Raw genomic sequence first — 25,889 nt, 5'->3', positions numbered from 1 at the left:
TGTGCCACCCAGACATGGGCCTGTAAAAAAGTCTGGGTCCCCACAACTATGCTCATCCTCTCTGCTCAAAAATGGAGGATGGACAAGCGTGGTAGCAGGTGACAGAGGGGGAAGCCAGGCAGAACCCACATGTTTCGCCTCAAATCCAAGGCTCCCCAAAGCAAAGCAAGCGTTGGAACAATTTCTGATGAAGTAGGGGTATGGATCTTTCAGGCCTTCAGGACTGTATGATCATTTCCTGAAGTGTCCTCTTCTCTTTTTCCTGTGCACCTAGCTCCAATAATAGACTCAAGGTCTGAGGACTCTGTGGGATTCCAAGCTGCACATGTTCTAATCTAACATGAAGCTTGGTTAACACGGGGAGAATGACCAACGTATGGAAGAAATAGATCGACGTTGTACCTTTATCCCCCGCCCTGTCTTAGAAGCTGCTATTCCATTGGGAGTAAGACAGCAAGGCCGGCTCTGCTAGGGCCATCCATGGGCTGTGAGCATTGCCATGGATCTGGGCCTGGGGAAGGGTGTGATCCCTATGGAGACTTGTGTTGCGCTTTCAACAGCATCACTGCTTTTGATAGAGGAACTAACATGACAAGCCCTCACCTAACAATAAAACAGACAAAGCAGCGTTTGTCATTATGGGCAAATTATCAAGATCCAATAAGAACCCAAACTTTTTCGACTTCTCAGGAAAAAGCAGAAAGTCTTTCTTTGGGGAGTAGAGGTGTGGCGCTTTAACTGTAAGCAGTGCTCTACCATCTGCTGCCCCTTCCAGCTTACCAGTAGCCAGGCCAGAGCACACACATGATGGCTTTATGCAGCAGTACCAGGTCGTGGGATTTTTCAACCCCCACGGGACAGAGGAGGCTAAAAGTACAAATGGACTCTGGAGAGGTTTCCATAAATCTGTGATATGGGGCCATTGATGGATCTGAGAGAAGGAAGCTGGGGAGGGTGCAGAAAGGGGGGAAGGGATGACATCGAGCTCTCTTCATACCCATCCCTCGCTTGCCTGCGTGGGTCGCATCTCTGACTCACATGGCCGCTCTCTCGCCATCCACTCCTGCACTCAGTGACAATGCTATCTTTAGGTGTTAGGGCCACAGCTGAATGGAGCAACTCGGCTGTGACTTTCCATCCACCCTGGGCATTTTTTTCCATATTTTGCCAACTTTTCACTCGGGGTCATAATCTGGAATGGGCCTACCTCTTCATGGGCTGTTCTACATTTTGGGTTTGTACAACGTTCCTGCGGAGTTATAGTTGAAAGGAGCGCAACATAATGATTAATTTCTGCCCTCTTCTACTCTCTGAAAAAGGAAATGAGATTCCTTTCCTCACTTTACAGTGACAAATAAGCAGGTTATTTCAATGAACTTAGTATAAAATTATGTATACACTTTGCTTTTAAAATATCTCATTTTGGGCACCCGAACATCAGAAAAGTTAATTGTTTCCCTTCAGGTATGTTAAGACAAAGCGAAAAAAACAAAACAAAAAACTTGACAGGAGGCTTCCGAAAATGGTTGCCTTTTTAGCTTTCATAAATCAATTACTGAGCAATTACAAAACTATATTGATTGATCTGCATTATTCAGGCATCTGTATTGGGGGGATTCTTATATCCCCATAAATTTTGATGTTCACCTCACTGAGTGATGGATGGTTACTCCAGGGCCAAAAAGCAATGCCGCCTCATTGCAGCACATCATCTCAATCATTCTTCAACTTCTGACAGAAAAAAAAGGTTGACGTTTAAAAGGCTAACATTTGAGCAGCAGCTCATTTTCAATTTCTGCTTTTTGAAAAAGGAACATAGCACTGAGGTAAGGATCATAAATGGTTCTCAGAAACCAAAAAGAAACTGAAAAAAAAAGTCTGATTCTTGGTAACATTAGTATCAAGTGCTGAGCCTGCATTTCCCCAACAGCCTATGGAGTTTCATTTCCTGGCAATTCAGAGTGGTTAAAGCAAAACTTGCTCAACACAGAGACATCGGTCCCTAAATTTCCCAAATGTATGTGACACTGTGTCTAATTATATTTCCTCCCAAACCAGCTAAAACAAAAAAGTTTATCCAAACTAAATAGCTCCTTGAGGCCCAATTTAGAAAGGAGAAACTAAGCTTGTATGTACAATTGTGCTTAAATACAAAATAAAGATGCTTATTCAGGAAAATAATGTCATGTCTGGTAGAGAAGATCCGAACAGGACAGGACCCTTGGGCTCTTTGAAACCTGACCCCTCTGCACCGCACCCCCATCCTTCCTTATGCTCTTGCATTTCAGCAGGACTAACCATTGAAATGAAATCTGTGATGCCCCTTGCCAGAATTAGAAGAAGACAAATGCAAAGAAACTGTTCTCACAACACGGGAGCAGTGTTGCTTTTCCCCAACCATTGTCTCAAAAAGGGAGAAGCATTAAGGGAAGCCAGAAAAGGCACTGGTAAGGCCAAGGTCACAAGCCCTTCCTTGACACTATGTGGTGCATCGGATTCCGGGAGGGGGCGGGGGTGTCAAGTATTTCAGCAAAATAATGGTCACTTACTTTTAAATGTCCATGAACAATTCTGATACTAGGAGAGGGCTCACTGGCCACCATCATGCCTGACTCTCCAGTGGAAAATGGAGCTGATATAACTTTGACAAGACTAGGGGATTGTCTTGCTCTAACTAATGTGGTTTCATCATTTTTGTTTTCAGTGGGAGGTCAGAGTTCAAATGTAGACTTTAATTTGCAGTGCTAACTGAGACAGCAGTAATTAAAGGGTCTACTCTACTGAGCAGGTGAGTCCAGCCTTGGAAATCCAAACCGAAAGGCATCTTGAATTTTTGCAAAGGTTCTTTTGGAGATAGGAGTGAGTGATGAAGAAGAGGGATAGGAGAAGGGGGAAGGCCTCAGCGAAAGTTCAGCATGGGTACTCTGCATGCTATGGCATCCATCTGGGGCCCAGTTTGAGCAGGGCTCCAAAAAACGTGCAAGTGAGAAACACCAATCCCCCAGTGCAAGTGACGAAGCGTAACTTGTGTTCCTGGCGGCACTGGTGCCAGGCAGCTGACAAGGCTGGTCCCCACTCTCCTTCCCATTTCTCCTTTTGCTTATCCACAGTGGACCCTCTCTCTGGATCTAGAAACAGCGGCAGGCGGCAAGCAGCCTGCAGCAAGCAGCAGAGTTGGGACCAGGGCGACTGCAGGTGGAATTGGGCTTCTCCTTACCCTCCTGTCTGCCTACCTAAAGTTGTCCTAGGGTCCCTTTGTCGCTCAGCATCCATGCAGGATGCACAGCCCCCACATGGTTCCTGGCAGCTTGGCTGCTGTCTGGGGTCACCAACCTGTGTCTGCCACTTGGCTTCTCCTCAGCCACCTGGCAAATGTTCTCCCTGATGCCTGTGGGAGGGCATTCTCTGCCTCTCCTCTCCAAGTCACCACCCACCCCTGGCAGCTGACGTGGAACTTCGGACATGGAAGCAGTCTAAACCCATTCCACTGGGTTACCAGTGTTCCGCATTTCAGGAACTTTCTTGATACAGTAGCAGCCAACACTGATGGAGCATACTTGTATGCCAGGCCCCATGCCAAGCACTTTTACCCCACCTCATTTAATCCTCCCAGCAACCCCATTAGATAGGTGTACTGGTATCTCCATTTTACACCTGGAGAAACTGAAACCTGAAGACAGCACACAGCTTGCCAAATGAAAACGAAGCAGAGCCGGACTGGGACCAAAGTGATTCAAAGCCTGGGCTCTCTCAAGCCCAATCTTAGGCTCAGCCCCCAGGGCCAATGCCCTGCCAAGGGCCAAAGCCTGGGTGTCCCCTGCCTTGTGCTGGCTCCCTTCAGCCCTGGGAGTGCTGCACTTCAGAGGGCTCAGTTTGCCAGGGACAAGAGGGACCCACGGGTGAGGGTGGCAAGGGGGCTTCCTCAAGGCCCCACCTCAAATGCCCATCACAGGTCCAGCCCCTCAAGGAGGGAAGATGTTATGTTCTCTCGATTCGCCCACTGTCTGTACAACTGCTGGGGTGTTCACAGCTACCTATGCTAAAGATATGGGGTGGCTTATGATAAAGGTAGAAAGTATAGCAAACTCAGGAGGGGCCAAGGCCAGCCTTCCCCAAGGCAGGCTTGGTTCCCTTCTCCTGCCCCTCTCAAAATCTGTCCAAACAGTATCATGTGTCTCTTTGGTTTGTTTCTCTGCAGCTGCCCCTTTCCCTCTGTGCCTCAGCCTGCCTCAAGGATCAGATTTCAGGCTTTTTTGTTCTTATTCCAACTGGCCACCCTCCCCACTCCTCCTCCCCATGATGCTGCACTGCCAGCTCTGCAAACATGTGCACCAAGGACATTCTGCTGCTTTTTGCTATCCCCACTCTCCCTCTCCTCAATGGACCTGTTTCTGTCTTTGAGTTCCATTCGCCAGGGGCTGATGGTAAAATTGAAATGCCAACCCCGATTTTTCGATGTTTCCAATACCTTAAGCTGTCTCCAATAGTCTTCAGGGTGAAGGGGCATTTAGTTATGGAAACAACATTCATTTTGCCTCACTTTGATTAAAAACAGCGAGATGTCACCCAGTCTTAGGAGCAGCATGTGGGGTCCAGTAAGCAAATTTGGGGTCTTTAAAATCCGACACACCAGGGCTGGGTGTCACAACTCTGAAAAGAGTCCCTCCCTTAGTAATGCCAGATCCACATCCCTTATCTGTAATTTGAAGTCTAAAAAGCTCTGAAAGCTATTTTTTGTAAATTTGGTGCCAAAATTTATTTGGGGACCCAATTTGACCTAGACTTCGTTAAATGTTCATATTTCTTTGCAAAAATAATGCAAGGCTGCCCAGATACCACTGGAGGGTTGTGTGATATTTGGTATATGCACCATGTTACCTTTCTAAAGTCCCGGATGTCCTGAATTTGGAATGCATCTGAGTCCGGGGGTCTCACACCCAAGATCAGGAGCTTGCAGCAGCCCTGACTGAGCACGCCACGTGTGCCAGGCAGGGGTCAAAGCTATTTCAGTTTAGTGTCTCCTTTGTCTTCCAATGCCCTAAAAGATGTGGATGATTCGTTTCTCCATGTGCAGCTAAAGCTCGAGGCGATAAGCGACACTGCTCCCGGCACACGTCCTAGTCAGTGTTGGTGCCTGGACTTGAGCCCCAGTTCTAACTATTTCCAGTGCCCTTGCTTAAACCACCACGCTAAAGTCCTTTCCTGGTGTCAGACGGCATTTGCCTTTTCCCTTCAGTTCAAGCAAAGGATCCACTGAAATTGGATCGGTCACTTAACTGGTAAAGTGAAATTCCCCAAGATGAGAAATACTAATCTGCAAATAAGAACGGGCTCCTACAGACAGCTGGATGTGGCACTTCTGCTGGCTAATGAGCTGGTGTCTCATCTTACATTTAGAAACTACACCTTAAAAAAAACTAAGATCTGGATCAAAATGAATGCCTAGTCCTTCTGCGATGACCACCATCATCCATAGAAGTACAATGAGCTGGTCAATGCTATGGAGTGGGTAAGGAGTGCCAGCTGAGTAAAACAAGTTCATCCTGCTGGAAGCAGGAAGCACATCCTTCCCCAGTACAGGGGCTGTTGCCTGTCCTTCCATGCATGAACTAGCTCTTGCCTCAAACACTCCTCAACTCTTCCTTTCTTCTTTTCTCACCCCTGGAAGGCTGATCAGGGCTGAGTTCTTAGGCCTTGAAGAGAGTGGGGAAAGGCCACGAGAAGGAACATCAGAGCTGTTGATGTGCCCAGCTTGGAGGTCTGCTCAGTGTTTGGGGCTAGAAGAATGCCATGGACAGAACAGGGTGCTGGAAGGATGGGGCGAGAGTGTGAGAGAGCTCCAGAAAGAACGAAGGGGAAAGCCCAAGCCAGCTGGGTAAAGATGGCTCCTTTTCCTTTTCTACTAATCCTGGACTTGTCTAAGTAGAGCGGGGCATAGAATAAGAAGGGCCCGCAAAGCTAGTAGGCCTCACAGCTCCTGTCAATCTCATGGCGGGCATGGGGTCTATAGATGGAGCACTGTGTATATACTGTCTTGACACAGCACTGGTTTTGAGAGCCACATCGTAGCCCCAGAAAACAGATCAGGAGGCTCAGGGCCAGGAGTTAAGAGTGACAGTGACAGCAAACCTTTGTTGGCAGGTACTTTGTTCCAGGCCCTGTTCTAATTGCTTTAGATGTGTTGACCCATTTTATCCTCCAACAATCTATCATCATGCCCATTTTGTAGAAGAGGCAGTAATTAGGAGGTTAACACAGGAGCAGAAGGCTCTGGAGGCAGTGCTCCGTGCAGAGGGTTATAAGGGTGGGCTCTGTAGCTAGGCTTCCTGCTCTGGCCCTGACTTGCTGTGTGCCTGTGGGCAACTCCAGTGACTTCTCTGTGCCTCAATCTTCTCAGCTTTAAAGGGAATGATAACAGCCCTTACATCTGCGGATTAAAATGAGCAAAGGTGGGTGAAGCACTGGGTTGTGTGCCTGGCCCATGGCTACTGGCCGGCGCTGGCTGGGAAGGCAGCTCTTGGCAACAGTAGCATCCCATTCGGGGAGTCCAGCCTTGCACCTCTGCTGGCGGAGGCAGCCTGAGCCCTTCGTGGCCTCTGGGAGCTCAGCTGCTTGGTGTTTCTCCTGAACACTTTCTGCAACCCCACCTAGCTCATTGGTTGGGTCTGATTTTTACTACCCCAATCATTAAGAATTCTCCCTGTGAGCCAGCTGATCCAGCTTTGAGGCAACACAGTCAGGCTACAAATGTACCCCACTGAAGACATACAAAAACCCCAAAAGGCTCATAATATTAGATGGTGACATGACTCCAGGTTGAGAATCTTGCCTGCTAGGGTAAGCGTTCCAGTACTGATGCTGGCACTCCACTGAGCCAGCCACACAAGTCCATGAAAACAGATGGCAACGGGCCTATAACAAAATCCAACCAAGGTGCTCCTGAACTGCGGACAAGTACCTGCCACTCATCCTAGCCACCCCCATGGGAGCATCCATGAAGGGACCAGTCCCCTGGGGGTGGGTCACTCCGCTTGGTTATGCTTCGTGAGACCCAGATGAAAAAAACACGGTCTCTATCCTCTGGGGCCTGCCATGACCATGCTCAGCCAGGGCCCTCAGAAAAGAGGGCAGCCCAACAGGTGCTCCCCTTGGGCCAGGTCCCCAGCCAAGCACTGTATGGCCATCTCCTCCTTGACTTCTTTACAGAAGAGGGAAGCAGACTGGGAGACAGAAGTATCAAGGACAATCAAGAAAAAGCTTCTTAGAGGGGATGAAGCCTGCGCCTTAGGAGCCATAAGAGTGGGATAGAAAAGGTGTGAAGGGAAGGCCAGGCACACGGAATGGCAGGAGTAAAGGCCGAGAATGCAGAGCAGGCCAGGAGCTGCAAGCACTTCTGGGTTATAGAAATGACGTGCCAGGCAGCGCCCAACGGAGACTGAGTCTAAGGAAGTAGATGGAGCCAGGTTACGGACCCCAGGAAACTTCTGAGCAAGTATGAGACATGATCAGGTCTCCATTATAGCAAAGTAACGCTTTCTAGTAATGGATGGTTTATTGGGGGCAACCAGTCTAAGAGTCAACTATATGAGTTCGGACAAAGAATCAAGAGGGCCTGAATGTGGGCAGGGATGAGAGCAATGGGAAAGAGGGACCAAGATAGACAGTATTCTGGCAGACATCAGTGATCCCTGCCTCTTGGTATTCACACCTTCGTGTAATCCCCTCCTGGTATTCGCACCTTCGTGCTTGCATCTAATGACCAGAATACAGCAAAAGTGATGGGATGTCAGTTTTAAAACAAGGTTATAAATACTGCAACTTTTGACTTGCTGGCACTCCCCCTGCCTCTCTTGCTGGCATATTTCTCTCTTGCTCACACAGATGAAGCCAGCTACCATATTGTGAGATGCTCTATGAAGAGGCCCCCATGGCAAGGAACCATGGGAGGCCTCTGGCCAACAGCTTATGAGGAACTGAGGCCTCAGTCCAACAACCTGCAAGGGACTGCTTCCTGCCAACAGCCATGGGAGTGAGCTTGGAAACAGATCCTATGCGGCTGAGCCTTGAAATGACTGCAGCCTTACGAGAGACTCAGGCCCAGAAGACCCAGCTAAGTCACGCCAGGATTCCGACCCACAGAAACCATGAGGGTGCCCAAAAAATGTATACACATTTTAAGAAAGGAAAACTGTATTAAAATTGTAACGCTCAATATATACCAATAACGAAAGCAGAATACAAGTCACGTGTGACTTCTGCAATGACAAGAGGTGCTCAAAGTGGTTACATCAGCGTCCAGACACTTCTGATGACGCCGAACTACCGCTTGAGCAACGTTGACCACTTGGGTACATTTTTTTGGCACCCCCGGTATGTGTTGCTTTAAGTAGATGTTTTGGGGTAATTTTGCACATGGCAATAGATAATTAATACAGGTACGGATCAGAACAATGAAAAGTAAGAACTGTGATTGACACCACCCAGCCAGAATCAGGTGAATTTAGTAACTGGAAAGACTGTAAAAAGTGAGGGAGAGAAGTCACCGTGATTTGGAGGAGAGGACAGGCTCTGGAGTGACACTGCCTGGCTCCAAGTTCCTGCTCTGGCCCTTGCTAACTGTGTGACTCTGGGCAAGTCCTTTCAGCTCTCTGAGCCTCTGTTTCTTCGTGTGTAAAGTGGAGATGGGTAAGAGTAACTGCCTTACATGCATGTGAGCTTTCCATTTAGGACCTGCCTCTGCATGCAGCGAGTGCAGTGGTGAACGGCACACTGGAGCTGCTCAGCAGAAGTCTGCTGTGGCATTTCTAGAAGGCTCCATGTGCAGCCTTGTGCCAGCAAGGACAAAATTGAAGTACTGTAGTGCAATTTCCTTCTTGCATACTACGAAGCCTTCACTGGTACTGTGAGAGGGCACACGCTCCATGGCCAAGTGCAGGGGAAAGTAGTCCTGTGTGATTGTCACTTGTCTCTCCCAATTCCTTTCCCTGGCAGCACCTGTGGGTGCAGTTTTCCTCCTGCACAGGAACTGAAACCATAACCTTGGCCTCATTCATACTGTGCTTTAACCACACAGAATTAACTGGCTGAAATCGACTTTTCCAGAGTCAAGCCAAGTCTCAGAGAGGACTGGTCTGGATTTGCCTCCAGAGCCAGGTATCAACAGCATGAGACACAGTTCTTATTTCCCAAACCAATGAACCCAAGCAGATATAAGACTGTCTTACCTGTCTGGGCAGAGGAGGCATGGGCTCCGAGGGCACTCTTCGCTGAAAGCGCGGGGGCTGCTGCATCATCTGATGCAGAAGGAACGAAGAACGGTCAGGCTGCTGCTGCTGCAGCTGCAAGGTGGCCGTGGCAGTGGAGGAGGCAGTGGCAGAAGAGGCCTGCTTCGGCATCGGCTGCTGCAGGTAGTAGAGTAGCGAAGGCTGCCGAGAGGCAGCAGGCATGGAGGGCATCCTCTGGGGGCCCGGCTCAGAAACGAAATGTGACAAGGGCTTGGTGTTGCCAAAAGTAAATGGCTCCGGGGCTCCTGGGCTGGGGCTGGTCAGGCCCTGCTGCATGACCATGTTCAGGGACTTAGGTGAGTTGGTGGCCCTGGGCTTAAAGATGGCATTTGTTTGCTGCTGCTGCTGCTGCTGTTGCTGCTGTTGTTGCTGCTGGTGCTGCTGCTGTTGGCGCTGCTGCTGCTGCTGCTGCTGCTGGCTGAGCGGATTACTGCTGGGTGGGAGGCTGCAGATCAGGGAGCACTGCGGAGTAAAGGACTGCTGTGGCAAGCCTGGGCTGTTTAGCTTCTCTGGGCGGTAGGGTGGGGAGGGCCCCAGATTGCTCGCGGGCAGAGCAGACATCAGGTGGCCTTGAGGGCTTTTGATGGTAGAGGACACCAGGTTGGCAAGCATGGAGCTCTGTGGGCTGAACTGCGGCTGCTGATTGACGTTTGAGCTGGGGAGCTTCTCGGGAGCATAGGGCATGGTGGGCCCAAGGCCAGCATTGCTGCTGGATGCCATGCTTGAGAGTAAGGCATTGGGAGAGCCTTGGAGAGCACTCCCCTGCAGGTGGCTGGATGACATGCAGGATACCATGAGGCCGTGAGGACTGAACGGCGGTGGCGGGTATGGCGATGGCACTGGGCAGTAAGGCGGGGAGAAGCCTGGAGGAGGCAGGGCAGACCAACTGGGGGTGGGCCATGGCTGCCTTGTAGCAGATCCCTGCCTACTGGCTGCCAACACCTTCAGCTGGTGGGCATGATGCCACTGAGGCCCCGGAAGTGGGGGCAAAGCCACGGGGTGCATCACCTGGACCTGGCTCTTGGACTGTGTTGTTGCAGAACTGTGTGAGACCATCTGCTTACTGGTGGAGGGAATCGAATAGTTGATCCCTATGGAGGAGGGCGGGATTGGAAGACGCATGCCAGTGACCTGGTTGCAACCAGAAGCAAACTCCTTGTTGGAACCAATACTCTCCAAGTGTGACATCTGAGCCGCAGGCTTGCGAGTTGTGCCCAGGGTGGCCTGGGGGTGATCTAAGACCAGTGGTTCAACTGGCTTGCTCCCCAGTATCTTCTCAAGATCTAGCTCATTCTGAGAAGGGTCTTGAATTTTTGTTAGCTCCTCCAGCAGATCTTGAAGTTCCTGGTCCTCAGCTGGCGTGCTGTTGGTTTTGTCATAGTAAGGAGCAGCGGGTCTTTTCAGTCCCATTTCTGCATTCGGTGGTACCACAAATGGCGAGCCCATTACACTATTGTTCATGGGATTATTTTCAAGTAGTAGCGAATGACCCGCTACACCCATAGCTGTGGGGCTAGGGTTCATTGTCAATGGAGGAACCTGCAGTTCTGCACAGGGCATACTAGGATGGGCACCTGGCCCCATAGAAAGGGTGACATCTTCAAGGCAAGGTCTCTTGATTTTATTAGGGTAACCCCCGTCAGCCATGTCTGGAAACTGGAAGTTGTCTCCTTCCTGTTTCCTCTTAATGGCTCCCTGTGGCTGAAAGAGAAACAGATAGAGAGAGGGAGAGGGAGAGGGAGAGGGAGAGGGAGAGGGAGAGGGGGTTTTTTTTAAAAAATAAAGGCTTGGCACATTAAAGCTAATGAACAGAACACTTGCAAGATAAAACAGATATCTCAGTTTCAGGAGTTTTAATTGTCAAAACTACCATACAGCCTATCTTTGGAACCATAATGCTTGTTTCTTTGTTGTCATGTTTCATTTAAACTGTCTTGTCACATTTCAAATAAGGCATTATGATATCTGTATACTAAATATGACAGAAAGTCACAAAGGATATCCTTTGCCCACTTAAAGGAGAGTTCAATAGAATTATGCAGAAGTCACTAAATCAACTGTGGTGCCAAAGGCAAGCGTTTGAGAGCAAAGCTATTTTCAATTCCTATCTATCTACAGATACCCAGATTTTTAAAAAGGAAAAGCATTAACATAGACATTGAACTTTTAGGTTGCCTCCCTGTCTTGGTTAAATGCATTAGGTTGCAGTGATAAAATGGAATACAACAGAGCCTTCACAGAAATGGAGATTTGGGTGTGTTCTTTTTGGCAGCTGTCTAAGATACACTGTTTAGAGGGAAATACAAGTTGTAGAACAGTCATTGTGGCATGGTTCCATTTATTTTTACACACACACATACACACACACAAACACTGCCTTGAGCATACAAAAATAACTTAGGAGAACATATATGCAACCGTTTGGAGCAGTGACCTTTTGGAGAGAACTGTCAATTCCCTTTCTATTCTCTACACTTTTGTATTGCTTATTTGTTTTAATGAGAATGACTTATAATGCAAAAATATAGAGAGAGAGCTACTGAAATAAGAAATTCCTCTCTGCTGATGCATCCTCAGGTTGGGGAGATATGAAACAACAGGAAAAGGCCCCAATCTGCGATCTGCACCTTGGGGGAGCTGCCCACCATTTATAAATGCATACCTTTGGGAACAAAGCAGTTAGTAATGAAATATTTTCTACTCTTTAAAGCTTCATACAGCCACCTGTGGCTGTCATGTTAATGACTATGACCTGGACGTAAAGGGTGAAAGAGAGTGGAGTGGAGGAAAGGAATATGGGTGGGTAAAGAGGGGCTTGGAATCACCTAAATGCCAAGAGTCAAACAGATACTGGGGGTGCCAAAAAATGTATACAAGTGGACACTTTGGTCACCATGGCTCAAGCAGTAGTTCGCCACAATCAGAAGTGTCTGGATGTTGATGGGAACCAGTTTGAGCACCTCTTGTCATTGCAGAAGTCAAATGTAACTTGTATTTCTCTTTTGTTATCAGTATATATTATTACAATTTTAATAGTTTTTTCCTTGTGTATACATTTTTTTGGCACCCTCTGTAGATTTCTCCTGAAGCATTTTTTTCATGTTAAGAATCCCCCTTTCAGCTTTGGAAGTCTTACTGGGACATCCTGCTGCTGATCCTCTGATGTCCTCTCATGTTTGGCACATTGCGGGGAGGGGGGTGTCAACACATACCTAGGGGTCACCTGCTAGCACAATAATCGTCATGACTCTCATGGCAGACTGAATGTCAAAAGAGATCCCCCAGGGCCGCACATCTCAGGCCTTGCTGCACAACAGAATCACTTAGAAACCCCCAGATTCCCAGGCTGTCTCCACACAAATGAATTGCTTTGATCTCCTCTGGAGTGGGGCCCAGGCATCCGAGTTTTTTTTCAAAGCTCTCTGGCTGATTCTACGTGGACAGCCAGGTTGAGAACCATCGGCCCAGAACATGGATGGTGGCAGTGTGGCATAGGGCCCTGGTCCTGAGGCAGACACAACTAAGTCTTGACCTTGTGTCACTTAACCTCTCTGAGCTCCAGTTTCTTCACTGGCAAAATGTGTATCATTTTGGTTCTCATCTCGTGATGCTGCTCTGACTCTTAAGTGGAATGAGGCAGATTCTGTGGCACGTAGTAGATCCTCACAACTGGTAGCTGAGATTACAAAGGGCAGATTTGGAAGGACCCTGGGTGTCCAACCCTATGCGGTTAATGACAGGGACCCTTAGACGTAGGAAGGGGACAGGGCTTGCCCAGAGCTGCTCAGCTGGAGGGCATATGCAGGGCCCCTCCATGACCACTCAGCTGCCTCCTGACCCACTGCCTTAATCTACCAGTGGCAGGACACTGACTGCCTTGTCCCCATAGAAGGGGCTCCATCACTCTGAGTGAGGGGACTTGCCTACTTCTTTGCCTTTTCTTTTGAAATGACCAGGCCACATGTTTTCCTGGCCATTCATTCAATCAACTATGGGGCAGCCCACAAACAAGTCGCTGGGTCCCAAATTAAAATTTGGTCTCTTCTACATTCTCCCAAGGAGTTCAAAGAAATCCAGTATATTCAAAATAGAAATGTAAGAAAGGGATCAATAAGGAATAAATCAGTGTGGATTTTCCATAAGATCCCCTGCAGGGAGTCCGCACTGGCAGTGGTTGGGCCCAATGTGCTGTGTGTGATGTCTTGGGCTGCAAGACAGGCTTAAGGACAGGGAAGTCTATGCAGAACCAGGCAGGGGAAGGATGGGGCTGAAGGCTAGGAAGGAAGGGAATAAAGGGAGGGCAGGGGCTGTGAGTTGCAGCAGCCTGCAATGCCTGGCAGATTCTGTGACCTTCAGGAGATTTCATTTTAATTGTTGGTCTGCCATTAACCTGGTGGGACTAAGGTGGCAGGAGGTGGGGAAAGCAGGACCCCTGTATGCTAAAGGTAATATTAGGAACCACTGGCAAAGGACAGGGGTAGGAGTCTCTAGCTCTCCGAAATGAGCGCGTGTTTGTACACAACTTTTTAGGTGAAATCACGTGCATTTAAGCCAATGTCCCCTACTCAGTTCCAATTCCAATTCTGGAAGCCAACCAGCTGCTCCATGACAAAGTGAACCACAGAATACCTTTGTGGGGTGTTCAGGGCAGTCCCACTGCACGGGGTCCGATTTGCTGGAGCAGGTGCCACCCTTGCTGTGGCAAGTCTGCAGCTGGACTGCCGCAGGTGCTCACCTCATTAAATGCTTTGGGAGCATGCCTAATCAGGAGGAAGGCTGGCCTTGCTGTCCCTGGGGGCCCAAGGGGGTGCTGGCTGAGGCTACAGTTTTAGCAGAGGGGCCACACGGGAGCCTCTTCTGAGCTTTCCTTTTTCAATGGACTTAAAGGAGACCCCGCTTTGTTAGAGGCCGTGCAGCTCTGCAGTTCGGATGGTATGGTGAGCACGTTCAACAGTTAGCCTGCAGCATCCTGGCTGACTGGCCAGAACCCCAATGAAGCCTAAACAAGACCAGAGAAGGTGACTGTGTTTACACGGAACTGCACAGCCTTGCTCTAAATGCATCTGCTTTCACCACGCACTGGTGAGGCGTGGAGATCTGTTATCCAGTTAGCTTTGCCCCTAGATACAGACTCGCCTCAGCGCCCTTTCTTGTGCAGTCCCATGATTTGTTACTTATCTCAACTGTGAGAAGCCAGCTGGGCTTTCCCCCATGCCCAGCGCAACTGGCAGCTTCGCCGGGTCACCTAGGCCAGTGGGTACTGGGCTGAGTTTTGCCTGCCTGCACTGGGTGTTGACTGACTCCCATGGCCAACCTTTTTAGATGAAAGGCAGCACATAGCTTGCTACTCTGGAATGACCTCCCTTCTCAACTTGCCTTTGGGGGCAGTAGGTCCCCAACCAAGCTTGCAGACCCTTCTAAATGAAACTTCCAGCTTCACGCATGTGCCGTTTTCTAGTCTCTGTGGACTCCACGACAGCAAGTTATTGGTCCCAGCTACCACCCAGCCCCTACTTCCTTCAAGCCATGATCCTGCACACTCATGGTGAGATTTTTTTTAATTTTACAGTAAGTGAATCAGTGGACACTGGCAAGATTTCTAAAGTGACATCTCAACTTCCTCCTTTTACACAAAACAGAATGGGATATAATTTGCTTGTGGTCCCACAGCTAGTTAGGGTATAATGGCAACAACAGACCTTAGATGTACCAACTCCCAGTCTGAGCCCTCACAGGTCCTGCCTTTGGTGTGTGTAGGGGGCACGGGGAGGGGAGGGCCGGTGCCGCGGCATCTTTTAGAAAAGGACTTTATCTCCATTCACAAATGCCTAAGGACTCCCATTTCATAATCAGGCAGACAAAGCCACCAATGTGATCCCCACGACCTTATAGACATTCATTAAAATGCATTTAAAAGAACGTGATGGCTTCCCATCCCCTAAATAATGAGAAAACAAAGGTAACCCTTCTGATAGGGATCAAGTTCAGCTCTGAAGTCAGTATTACTCCTGGTTCTCTCTGAACAATATCATATGGCAATTTTCCCCTTTTCTACACTTTTAGTCCAGAATGGCAAAAAGGGCAAACATTTTTTGGAAAAGGTCTATATTATAAGAGTACAGTCCAGATCCATAAAATGGGCATAAGGAGAATAAAGAACATTTATATATATATATATATATATATATATACATATATATATATATATATATAAAATCTTCCCAAACACTTACATACTTACTTTTGGACACTCTAGCTGGAGGTTTAACATGGACACCAATGAAAGGCCAGCATATGCATAGTTTTTACTAGATAAGATTGTAGGAGACTACATTCTACAAGGTATCCAGCAGAGATCACATCGTGGAGACTCATTTTCCCTCCAGAGACTTCCCCCTTTTTGACAAGTCTCTCACAAGTACTCCATCAACAGCTCTCTTCCATACTGTTTCACGTTCCCCTTATGAGTTTCCAAGAAACCGATGTTGGCCAACTAGATTGGATTTCAAACCCTCTGAGACAAGGGTGGTTCCCCAATAGACTTGCTCTGAAGAAATAAAGACATCACGGCACAGGGTGGAGATAGTCCCAGAAAAGATAAGACACTGATGCTTCAGGATTAGGTTTGCAGGAAGAGAGAAAGGATAGGAGGGAGGGAGGGAGGGAGGGAGGGGGGGGGGGGGAGAGAGAGAGAGAGAGAGAGAGAGAGAACGAGCATGCATAGATATATATATATATATATATACACACACACACACACACACACACACACACACACACAAGATCAGATAAGTATCCGTGTGTATAGCAGGAATGCCTATATTTGGGCATATGCGTCATTCGCATGTTTGTTTTTCAGAAGAAATGTCCCCACAAACTGAAACTGACCTGTCTATAGAACAAACAGGACTTTCAGTGTTTCTAGAATTGCAAGGCTTGAGGCACTGGAGAATCCAGGGTAGCTGGGAATGGGAGGAAACCCTGTAGGCTGATTGGCTTTAAGAAGAGTCAGTTTGTCTTACGAACAAATCTCTGCTAACAGGTGGTTTGGAGCAAGAATCTTGACCTACAGATAGGTTATTTCTTGGTGTCTCTGGCTTGCCTTGAGACAGCAGACTGCATGCTCAGCACCCAATGCAGGCAGAGGCCAAGTGGGGTGGAGGAAGGAGCACTGGAGTAGAATCAGAAAACTAGCATTTAAGTCCTAGCTCCTCCATTTGCAGTGTCACTCCCTCTCTCGGAGCCTCAATTTATCCTTCTGTAAAATGGATGTCAGCCTGCCCTACGTGCTTCACATCATCATTGAAGCATGAACACTGGGAGCAGTCATTGTTACTGATGTTGTTCTCTAGGCTCTGGGTCCCCAAACTGCCCTATTTCCCTCCGTATGGACCTTGGCTTGCCCTTTAACAAATAAGGACAAATCCACTAGGATGGGGGGGGCATCAGGTGGGGCTAGTGGGAGGTGAATGGCCTAGTCCTGATGGACAGCCAGCAGTGCTGCCTTTATATAATTCCACCTCCTCCTGCTCGCTACCACCCACCACTCTCTGTTTCCCCACACTGTCTATGGCACTCAGCCACCCCAAAGACTTGTTGCTTCAACAAGTTTCAAGCAGAGTTATCTGAGTGGTAGCCTCAACAAATGCAGAAATGAGCTGACTTGGGTGGGGGAATTTTCTAGAACTGTGTTCTCCCTTTCTGTAACGTAGACACACAAGTTGGAAGGACTGGCAACTCTAAGAATGGCCCCAAACCTATAGATGCACATGGATCTAATGAGCTCATAATTCATAATGTATCATCCCCTGAGAAGACTTGAGGTATTCTGTCATCGAACAAGCCCTTCTGGAGCACTAACCTGACACTACTGGGCTGTCAGAATGCCAGGACTCTAGAGGTTGGTCTCTCCCCCTCATGTTAGGGCTGTTGAGTCCCCGAGCCAGAAAGAGATGTCCCCATGTATCAGCATCTCTGATACCCCGGTTGACCTCTTTTCACAGGAAGAAACCCTGAGCCAGTCACCTCCAAACATATTCCCATGTAGCGTGGGAAGATGATGAGTTGGGGGAGAAGAGAAAGATGGAGTTTGTTTCAAATGGCTGGAGGGATTTGGTAAGGCTGGCCTATAGATGAAGCAGGTGCTGCCTGGGGGCTGGAATAGAAGCTGAAGGTCAAAGGCAAGGGCTCTCCTAGTCCAGAGGGCCCTGTCTGAGCAGGACACAAGTTAACAAGTGACATCTGTGTTTCACCTGAATTAAGCTGATGAACCCAAAATCATGCAGAAAAGGGGAAAGTGGCGGCAGACCTGAGGTTTATTGCCACAGACCTGAGGTTGGAGGTCTCCAGAGCCACTGAGCAGACCTGGATTTCTCCATGTGAAGAGGGCATGGTTTGATCTGTATGGGAATCATGCACCAAATGTGGTAGCCACAGCTTTCCATCCAGAAAATCTTTAAGACTGCTGCTTGTGACTGGGTGAACACAGCAGCAGCATCTTACCTCAGAGCAAGACCCCATCGGATTGCAATGGCAAGGTCAGGACGGAGATGAGCGTCCTGACTTCCTGGGAGGCGCTCCTCCCCATCACTAGGACATCAACTTGAGTGGTTTAAATGGGGCATAGAGAAAAACGCTTGCTGATTACTCAGTCATTTCTCCCTTCTACCCAGGTGCAGATTTCTGATTTATGGGAACTGAACTTTATACAATTTTTTTGGGGGGGAGCATCTTTATGAAAGAGAGTGTAAGGTGAAAAGCACAAAATTAGGTACCAGGCCTTGGAAGTTCTGAAGGATGAGTCTTAAAGTCTTGTGACTTTGCATCTATCTGCCTGTGCCCCAATAGTGGGCTAAATAAAATGGTGAAAGGCTTTAGACCGTGGCAGGAATTTGTTTGCATGAGAAACCTGACAACTGTGTAGGTGGGAGAAGAATCCAGAGACGCCTGGTTAGCCCAGTGCAATCTGGACGTCGCGCTTACGGAATAAGCACATTTTAGCTGCTGAGTGCCAACTTCTGGCTCTAAAATCTACTAACTGTCTGCAGACAAACCCATCCCAGTTAGGTTTTAGAGTCTGGCTATTTCAGCTCTGATGCCATGGAAGCAGAGGCTGGGAGGGGACATGGCATAAGGTCAGTCCAGAGACCCTCCCCCTGGTCTAAATCCTCTTTTTTTACACCTTAATTGAGGTATGATTGACAAAAATTATACATATTTAGGTTGTACAATGTGATTTTCAAAAAGTATACAATGTGACGATTTAATATTTGCATACACGTGAAATGATTTAGGTCTTCTTTTTTTAAATTGAGGTACAATTCACAGAGCATGAAATTAACCTTTTTTAAGTATACAATTCCGTGGCATTTAGTACATTCACAACGCTGTGCAACGAAAATGAGGAGAGTGAGGCCCATTTCACAAATTGGCTACAAAGATCACATGAGCTTAGAAATGTAAAGCGAGCAAGCATACTGCCTGGCATGAAATCCATACCAAATAAATATTCTCTCTTTCTACTCTTGAAAATGCAAACACATTCTTGGTGGTCCTAAAATAGCCTTTAACATGGTTTACTCAGCAGCATTTGCCATTCAAGACAGATCTGCCTTTATTCATTGGCTGCACTCCTGAACAGCTGTGTGCAAGGCTAACTTTTGTAAACCAAATAGTAATAAAATGCAACAAGAATTTGCCATTGAAAGGAAATCCTCAGTAAATCCTTTTATGAAGTGAAAGCTCTGTCATCCAACTTATCTTTTTTTTTTTTAAAGTGTGCACTTGGGAATATTGGCCTTTCTTGTAATGAATCCTAATTTAATTTTGGCCACAAACACGTGCTGATATTCCACAGCCCCCAAACACATAGCAACAGGAGTAGGTTACATCTTGAAAATAATGACAATCTAAAAATATTTCTTTCTTTCACTATATATGGAAAGTGTCTGTGATTGCGTCATGGAATGTGTTACACAACCTGAAAAATTTCCCCTGCCTCTGTGTGTGTGTGTGTGTGTGTGTGTGTGTGTGTGTGTGAGGGGGGGGTGTCGATGGTGGAGATTATGGTGGTGCTGCTGATGATCAGGGAGTATTTCTATAGGATACTTCTTTCTTTCTATACCTCTCTGTAAGAAGCCCAGTGGCTGGACCAGACGAAGACGACTTGTTCTGCATGTGGTATGAAAAGAAACCTGAAAACTATCTCCTTGCAATCACTCATAATTATCTTTTTCTCACCTGGAAATTGAAGCTGAATTACTAGTGAAAACAAGAGATTTTTGTTTGTTAAAATGCTGCCAATAAAGTAATTTCATGTCAGATTTAACTACAGGAAAGGGCAAGGCATTTCTAAGTTCCTTAGCTGTCATGTGGCTTAAGAAAATAGGATGGACAGCAGTTAGCTACTACACACTTAGCTCTTTGAAGCCATATATTCGGAATGCAGATGTCACGTGTTGGTGATTGGGGGCTGGCTTCCTGGAGGTATATTGTTTTGGTCAATTTCATTGTTCTAAACTCCAAAAGATTGGCTTGAAGGGGGAAAAGACACAAGAAAATGTTCAGGTTTTCTAACAGCGTCACACAGGCAGCCTTAACACTAGAAAACTTCAGTGCCTGAAGCTTATTCTAGAAAAAGAGGCAGCCAGAGAATGGCACTGGGCTTCTGTCCACTAGAGTGATGAAGGCTTCTAACTGTACAAAGCATGGCTGCCTAGGAGGTCCAGAACAGAAATCCCCCAGAATGAGCATGTACCAGGGATGGAAGCGGTGAGCCAGACTGAGAAGCAGCTGGAATTCTGGTGGGACAAACAGTAAGCAAATAACAATAACAATCAAGTACAAGCAGTATTCTTCAAAGGACTCAAGAAACAGTGATGGGACAGAGTGTCCAGGTGGCTCTTTTGAAGAGGAGACATTTAAGTTGACATCTTAATGCAGGCCAGGCGACAGACTAGGAACAGAATGCTCCAGGCAAGAGGGCAAAAGTAAGAAGGCCCTGGGGGAAAGCTCTTGGCATGCTCCAGAGAAGGGCAGGTGGCCAGTGGGTTTGGTGCACAGCAAGTCCAGGAAGCAACCGTGAGCTTGAAGAGGGCTTTGCTGGCCATAGGGAGGCCGTGAGTTGTAGGTTGTTGGCAGTAGGAAGCCCTTGGGAGCAGGGTTAAGCAGAGAAGTGATTGGCTCGATCTGCTCGTAAAAGTTCTCTCTGGATGCTGATGGGAGAGGGAGAATTGGATATTGCAGGAAGGACAAGGCCAACAAGCTACCAAGGCAAGGGCTCTGGAGAAGTGATAGGATCCAGAGCAGGGGTCAGGCCAGCTTTGCCAGAAAAAAGGAAGCAGAACGCATGAAGAGCTGTGATTTTCCCTCAAGCAGTACAGAGGGGAGTACCCATTTACTAGGGGAAATTATGGCCCTGGACAGAATGAACGAAAGCCCAGCGACCTAGATTAGGAGATGGCAAACTTTTCCTGTGAAGGCCCAAATAGTACATATCTTAGGCTTTGCAAGCGATGTGGCCTCTGTTGCAACTCTGTAGTATACAATACATTTTAACAACTGAGTACGGCTGTGTGCTAATAAAACTTTATTTACACAAACAGGCAGCAGACCAGATTTAGCTCATGGGGTGGAGTTTGCCAACCCCTGATCTAGAGCACGAGCTAAGCCTCTTCCCCAAGGGAAATAGTTATTTCCAAATTGCCTTCTTCACACTGTAGGGGGACACACAGGCCTGCTGTTCACAAGAGAACAGTAGGCAACATTTTTGGAATTGAAAAGCTTCGAGATTTTGACCATCGTACAAGTTAGGTGACCATTTCTGAACTGGGCAAGGTATGCAATATTCCCAAATGCCAAGTTTCACATTCACTAATGACAGTTGCTATTATTGAGCATCTGTTGGTGGGTGCTCCACAGGTTCCAATGAAAGGTGAGGACCCCACCTCCTCCAGATGCCCACCTGCCTTGCTTGCACAGCCTTTCTAAACTCTTGAACATTTCTCATGTTGTCCAGCAGATTAAAGCACACCTTCCTCCCTCAGGCCTTCAAAGGTCTCTATGGTAATATGGCCTCACCCTCTACCCCTTCCATTCCCAGCCCAGGTGCTCTGGTCAACCTCAAGGCCAACACGTTAGGTCTATGCATTTCCTGTCTCCTCGGTGTAGCTCTCTGAAGGCCAAGGCTGTTTTCCTCCTCATCTCTATACCCCCAGAGCACCTATCCTCATGACAGGGCTCAGCTGGCATCTGCAGATTTGAATTAACCATTGGAGCAAAAGGTTTCCTGCAAATTATCTTGTTCTCTTCCTATTTCTAGCACAAGGCCAAGAGACAACCACTCTTCTGAAACTATAATGAATTTACTAACTGGCCCAATGACCTTGGACATGCCCCTTCTCCTTTGTGTGTTCTTGGCCTTTTGGGTTCAACAAAAAGGGTGGCCGGGATGATTTCTGGCCAAGAGGAACAGCAGCCACTGCTTATTGAGTCTTTACTATGTGCCAGGTACTGAGCTATGGGTGGAGGGGCATAAGAACAGGAGATAGCACGGTCACAAGACCAGCTTTGCCAGCTGGCAGCCTTAGGAAGCAACTGAATGGAGAAGCAGCTCTGGGTGGGGAGTCAGGAGAGTGACTGAACCCCACAGCATTGGAGGGAGGCAGACAAAGGCAAGTCTGTGAGGAGGGGCGGGGGTTAGACAGTAGAAACAGCAGCAGCCACGCCTGGGCCTTGGGTCTGGGGCCCCAGGGGTCAGGTCCACTGGCCTGTGGCTCCTGCTTGCCTTTCTAACTTTGGTACTTTGGGGGTTTGGAGATCTGGTGAGAGGGGAGACAGGAAATGAGGAGGAGAAGGAAAGACAGGAAGGAAGGGGAGGAGAAGGAAAGGCTAAAGGGGAGAAGGGAGGATTTGGACAAATCATTCTATGTTGACGACAGAAATCAAATTCTGTAGCCCAAAACTTAGAAGCACATGCTTTCCCCGACCCCAAGATCATGGAACTTGGCACCCCAGGGGCAGCTTACAACCCAAATATCTGTCTGGAAGCAGTCACACTGAGCTTTCCAGTTGGGGATTTTCAGCAAAAGCAAGAGGCCTCAGCTGTCACAGGCCAGCCCAGAGTTTTGGGTCGCCAGCCTGCATCCCCAGGGCTGGCCCCCCAGTTTGCACTCACTCTCGAACAGGTGGGGGGGGGTGCCTGAGCCTCAGCTCAGTTAGTCTCTCTGCAGCCCCAACCTGGGGTCCAACAGTGTCCACTCTCCTCCCCGGGCAGCTCAAGCTCCAGACACCTGTCACCTTGGGCCTGATGTCAAGGGAGTGGGGGTAGGAGCCAGGCAGGAATGCAGACAAGGCCAGCGTGGGCTCCTGGAAGTCCAGAAATAGGCAGTGCCAAGCTCCCAGAAGCCAGCAGAAGCCAGCTGCCAAACGGAACTCCCCCTCCCAGCATTCTCGCCTTCAAACAGACTGCAATTTTCAGGTCACCAGTTTGCTGAACTGGACTACACAGGCAGGATCCAGATGCACAGCCCAGCGGTGTGGTGAAAGCCAAGCAGTCCTCAGCCCTGGCAGAAGAGACCCGTGTGAAGGCAAGGCCTCTGCCTGGCGGCCTGCCCGCTTGGGTGTCTATAGCAGGAAAGGACCCTTACTGCAGGAGGACAAGGAGAGAGCGAAGGGAGCGAACAGCTGCGTGCTCCATGGGGAGGATCCCCAAAATAGAAAGGCGCATACGCAGTGCAGGCCTTGACCCAGCTCTCCTCAGTGCAGTGGGCTGTTGATGAGAGCGAGCTATCCTCAGGGGTCCTGTGTGTTTCTACCTGAGCTCCAAGGACACACGTTTCCCACAGCCCTTCTGAGCCAGTGCCAAACTCTCATCATTAAAACAATACGAGTTAAGTGTTAACAGAAGTTACACCCTGTGTGGTTTTTACCATGTTCACAGCTACATCTTGTTCTTCATCTCCAGAAACCCTGAAGTGGGCCGAGGGCAGATCATTAACCCTGTTTTACGGTGTGGGGACTGAAACCGAGACTCATGGAAGATCTCAGTGTCAGGGACAGCTGCCTCCCCAATGAGCTGGTCCCTGGGCCACCTGGTTCCTGGAAAGGGGGCCACACACAGAGCTCCCCTTTCCTGGGGCCAGGCCTGCACCAGCAACATGCCCACAGTCTGCACGGAGCAGGAGATACTGGGCTTCTTCTCTGGGCTTCCAAGAAGGCTGTTTAGACAGCTCAGCCCAGGTCCCAGCTGGCTGTCCCGACCTCCCTGTGGGGATTTTAATCAGCCTGGCTTGCTGCTCACAGGCTGGACAGTGGATGATCCTGGCCAGAAGGTTCCAGGGAGCCATCAGGATGAAGTAAAGATGTTTCCACTCTTTCTCTGTGAGCTGTCTCTGGGGCTCTGTTTTGTCCCCAAGAGTCGTGCTGGCCTTCAGAAGGCCCAATTACCTGAGCTCCTAGGCTGAGAATGGGAAGCAGCGGAGAGAGAAGGGCTTCGGAGTCAGGGCGCCTAGGTTTGCAGTCTGACTGTCCCGCCTACTGACTGTGTAACACCAGGAAAGCCCATATCCTCTCCGAGCCTCAGTCACCTCACTGATGAAGTGGGAACATTAATCCCCAATGTCACAGGAGTAGATGAGCTAATACATACAAAATCGCTCACATGAGAGGGCCATCAACTAGCCTCTCCTGCCGGTTCCAGAGTGGGACAAGTAGAACCACAGAACAGGACAGAGCTGTTCCCCGTGGAGGAAACCTGGAAGGCATTTGCTCCTTGACTGTGAACTACTGTAGCCCAGGGCCTCGGCCAGGGCTGGGCACACAGGAAGGACCCCCGAAATGGGGCCTCAAGAGGAAAGGGACTTGCTGAAGTTCTCAAAAAGCGCAAGTTGCCACCCTGGGCATGTGTACAGACACTACATCCAATCACATGCCCAGCAGGAGGTGAACAAACCTCCTCCTGCTGGGTATTTCTAAGGTCACCAGTTTAAAGACGAGGGCCAGCTAAAATGATGCCAGCATTTTTGTAGCCATCCAAGTCTCCACATTCCCTGTTACACTCAGGCCTCCTCTCTTCCCCTTCCTTAGCCCCACTTGCATTTAGAGGTGAGAAGAAGAAGGGAGGAGGAGTTGGTTTCGATCGTGCTGTGGGTACAAACAGGCTGCACTAGGGATCACCCAAATGGGGACCCTTGATGTTGCTTCCCACCTTCTTGATGGGCATCTTTCAGCAGGTCACTGGATTTCTCGGACCTTCGTGTCCTCATCCATCAAGAGAGAGAATGGTTAGGAGGCTCAGAAGGAATACCAGGTATGTCGACTCACTGTAACCTATAGAGTGAGCCGCTTATTGTCATGAAATGACGAGACACGGAAATAAGCAACGAGCACAGTGTTTCCTTCCTTCTCCAACTGTCTGTCTAATGCCCTCAATGCCCCCATTTTGTCTGGCACTGCCTTGTGAACAGAATAGGTGACTGCTCAGAGCTGGGGAATCTTTGCAACTTGCAGTGGGGTGTCACCTGAAACAGAGACGACATGTGGTGTACACACTGAATTCCCATTCCATGCAGGCTCTGGAGCACTCCCATCTGGAGTGCTCATGCTTTAGACATTCTCTGTCTAGTAATCAATAGACCCACCGATCTGGGAGGGGAATGGCGATCTTAACTTTAAAGGGAAGAACTGAAAGTTCTGCCTTTTGCCTCCTGTTAAAACTCCATAGACTAACTGCAGCGTGGGTGCCTTATTAACCTTGAGAGGATGCACAAATATTTAAAAGGTAAAATTCCTCCTTTCTCCCAATCACAAGAGTCATTAAGCAATCATGCTGCTGAATGAATAAAAAATTGCTGCAAAGGTTACTTGCATTGCTGAGATTTCTTGTGATGACTACTCCTGCCTGATATGTGTTCAGCGCTTTGTGATTTTCAATGTCCTTTAGATCTAGGAGGCAGCAGAGTACAGTGGTGACAACAGCAGGCTCTGAGCTCTGCTACTTCTTAGCTCAGTTAGTTTGGCCAAATTGCTTCATCTCTCTTAGCCTCAGTTTCCTGGAGATAGCCTCTTCATCTCAAGGTTATTCTAAGGATTACAGGAGATAATGCCCACCAAATATTTAGCAAGTGCCTGGAGCTACTGAATGCTCAATTAAAGGTGGTTATTCTTACTCCTGGTTTATTTGACCTTTGTCCTTGGGGAGGGCAAAGGATGGACAAAGCCCCACAGGTAGTTAGGTGCAGAAGCAAGACTAGAATCTAGGTGTCTGGAACCCTGGTCTTAGGCCAAGAACAATCATCACATCAAATGGATATTTTCCTGCAAGGGATGTATCAATTATTCACATGGAAATCCAGGGCTATTTACAAAAACTCTCCTTTGGGACTGACAGAATCTTATTAACAGACCTTGACTTGAAACATGTTTTTGTGTTTGTTTGTTTGTTTCTTTGTTAGCTTGTTTTTTAGGAAAGGACAAGAGAACCAGGTAAGCTGAGTATCTGAATCAGATCTCCATGTTGAGGATGCTTGCAGGATGGGGGAGAGTGGTGCAAGGGATGTTCTTCCACATGCACACAGTTCCCTGGGACTGGGGTGCAGGTTGTCATCC

General features: G+C 48.3%; 1 protein-coding gene across 5 annotated transcripts in view; it reads right to left on the bottom strand.

Moving 5' to 3' along the window:
- Window positions 1–25,889, bottom strand: part of MAMLD1 (mastermind like domain containing 1) — a 134,831-nt gene that overhangs the window by 41,979 nt on the left and 66,963 nt on the right. For 4 of the 5 annotated variants that reach the window (XM_019667896.1, XM_019667897.1, XM_019667895.1 and 1 more), the window contains one exon: window positions 9,225–10,985. In XM_019667896.1, the coding sequence (XP_019523441.1) occupies window positions 9,225–10,985 (1,761 nt within the window). The remainder of the gene's footprint in view (window positions 1–9,224; window positions 10,986–25,889) is intronic. The other variant, XM_019667898.1, reaches the window with a different exon arrangement.

This window comes from Hipposideros armiger, unplaced genomic scaffold (genome assembly GCF_001890085.2).
Source record: "Hipposideros armiger isolate ML-2016 unplaced genomic scaffold, ASM189008v1 scaffold_509, whole genome shotgun sequence".
Classification (NCBI taxonomy): Eukaryota; Metazoa; Chordata; class Mammalia; order Chiroptera; family Hipposideridae; genus Hipposideros; species Hipposideros armiger.
The sequence above is the reverse complement of the archived record's forward strand: the minus strand, read 5'-3'. Positions and strand labels throughout refer to the sequence as shown.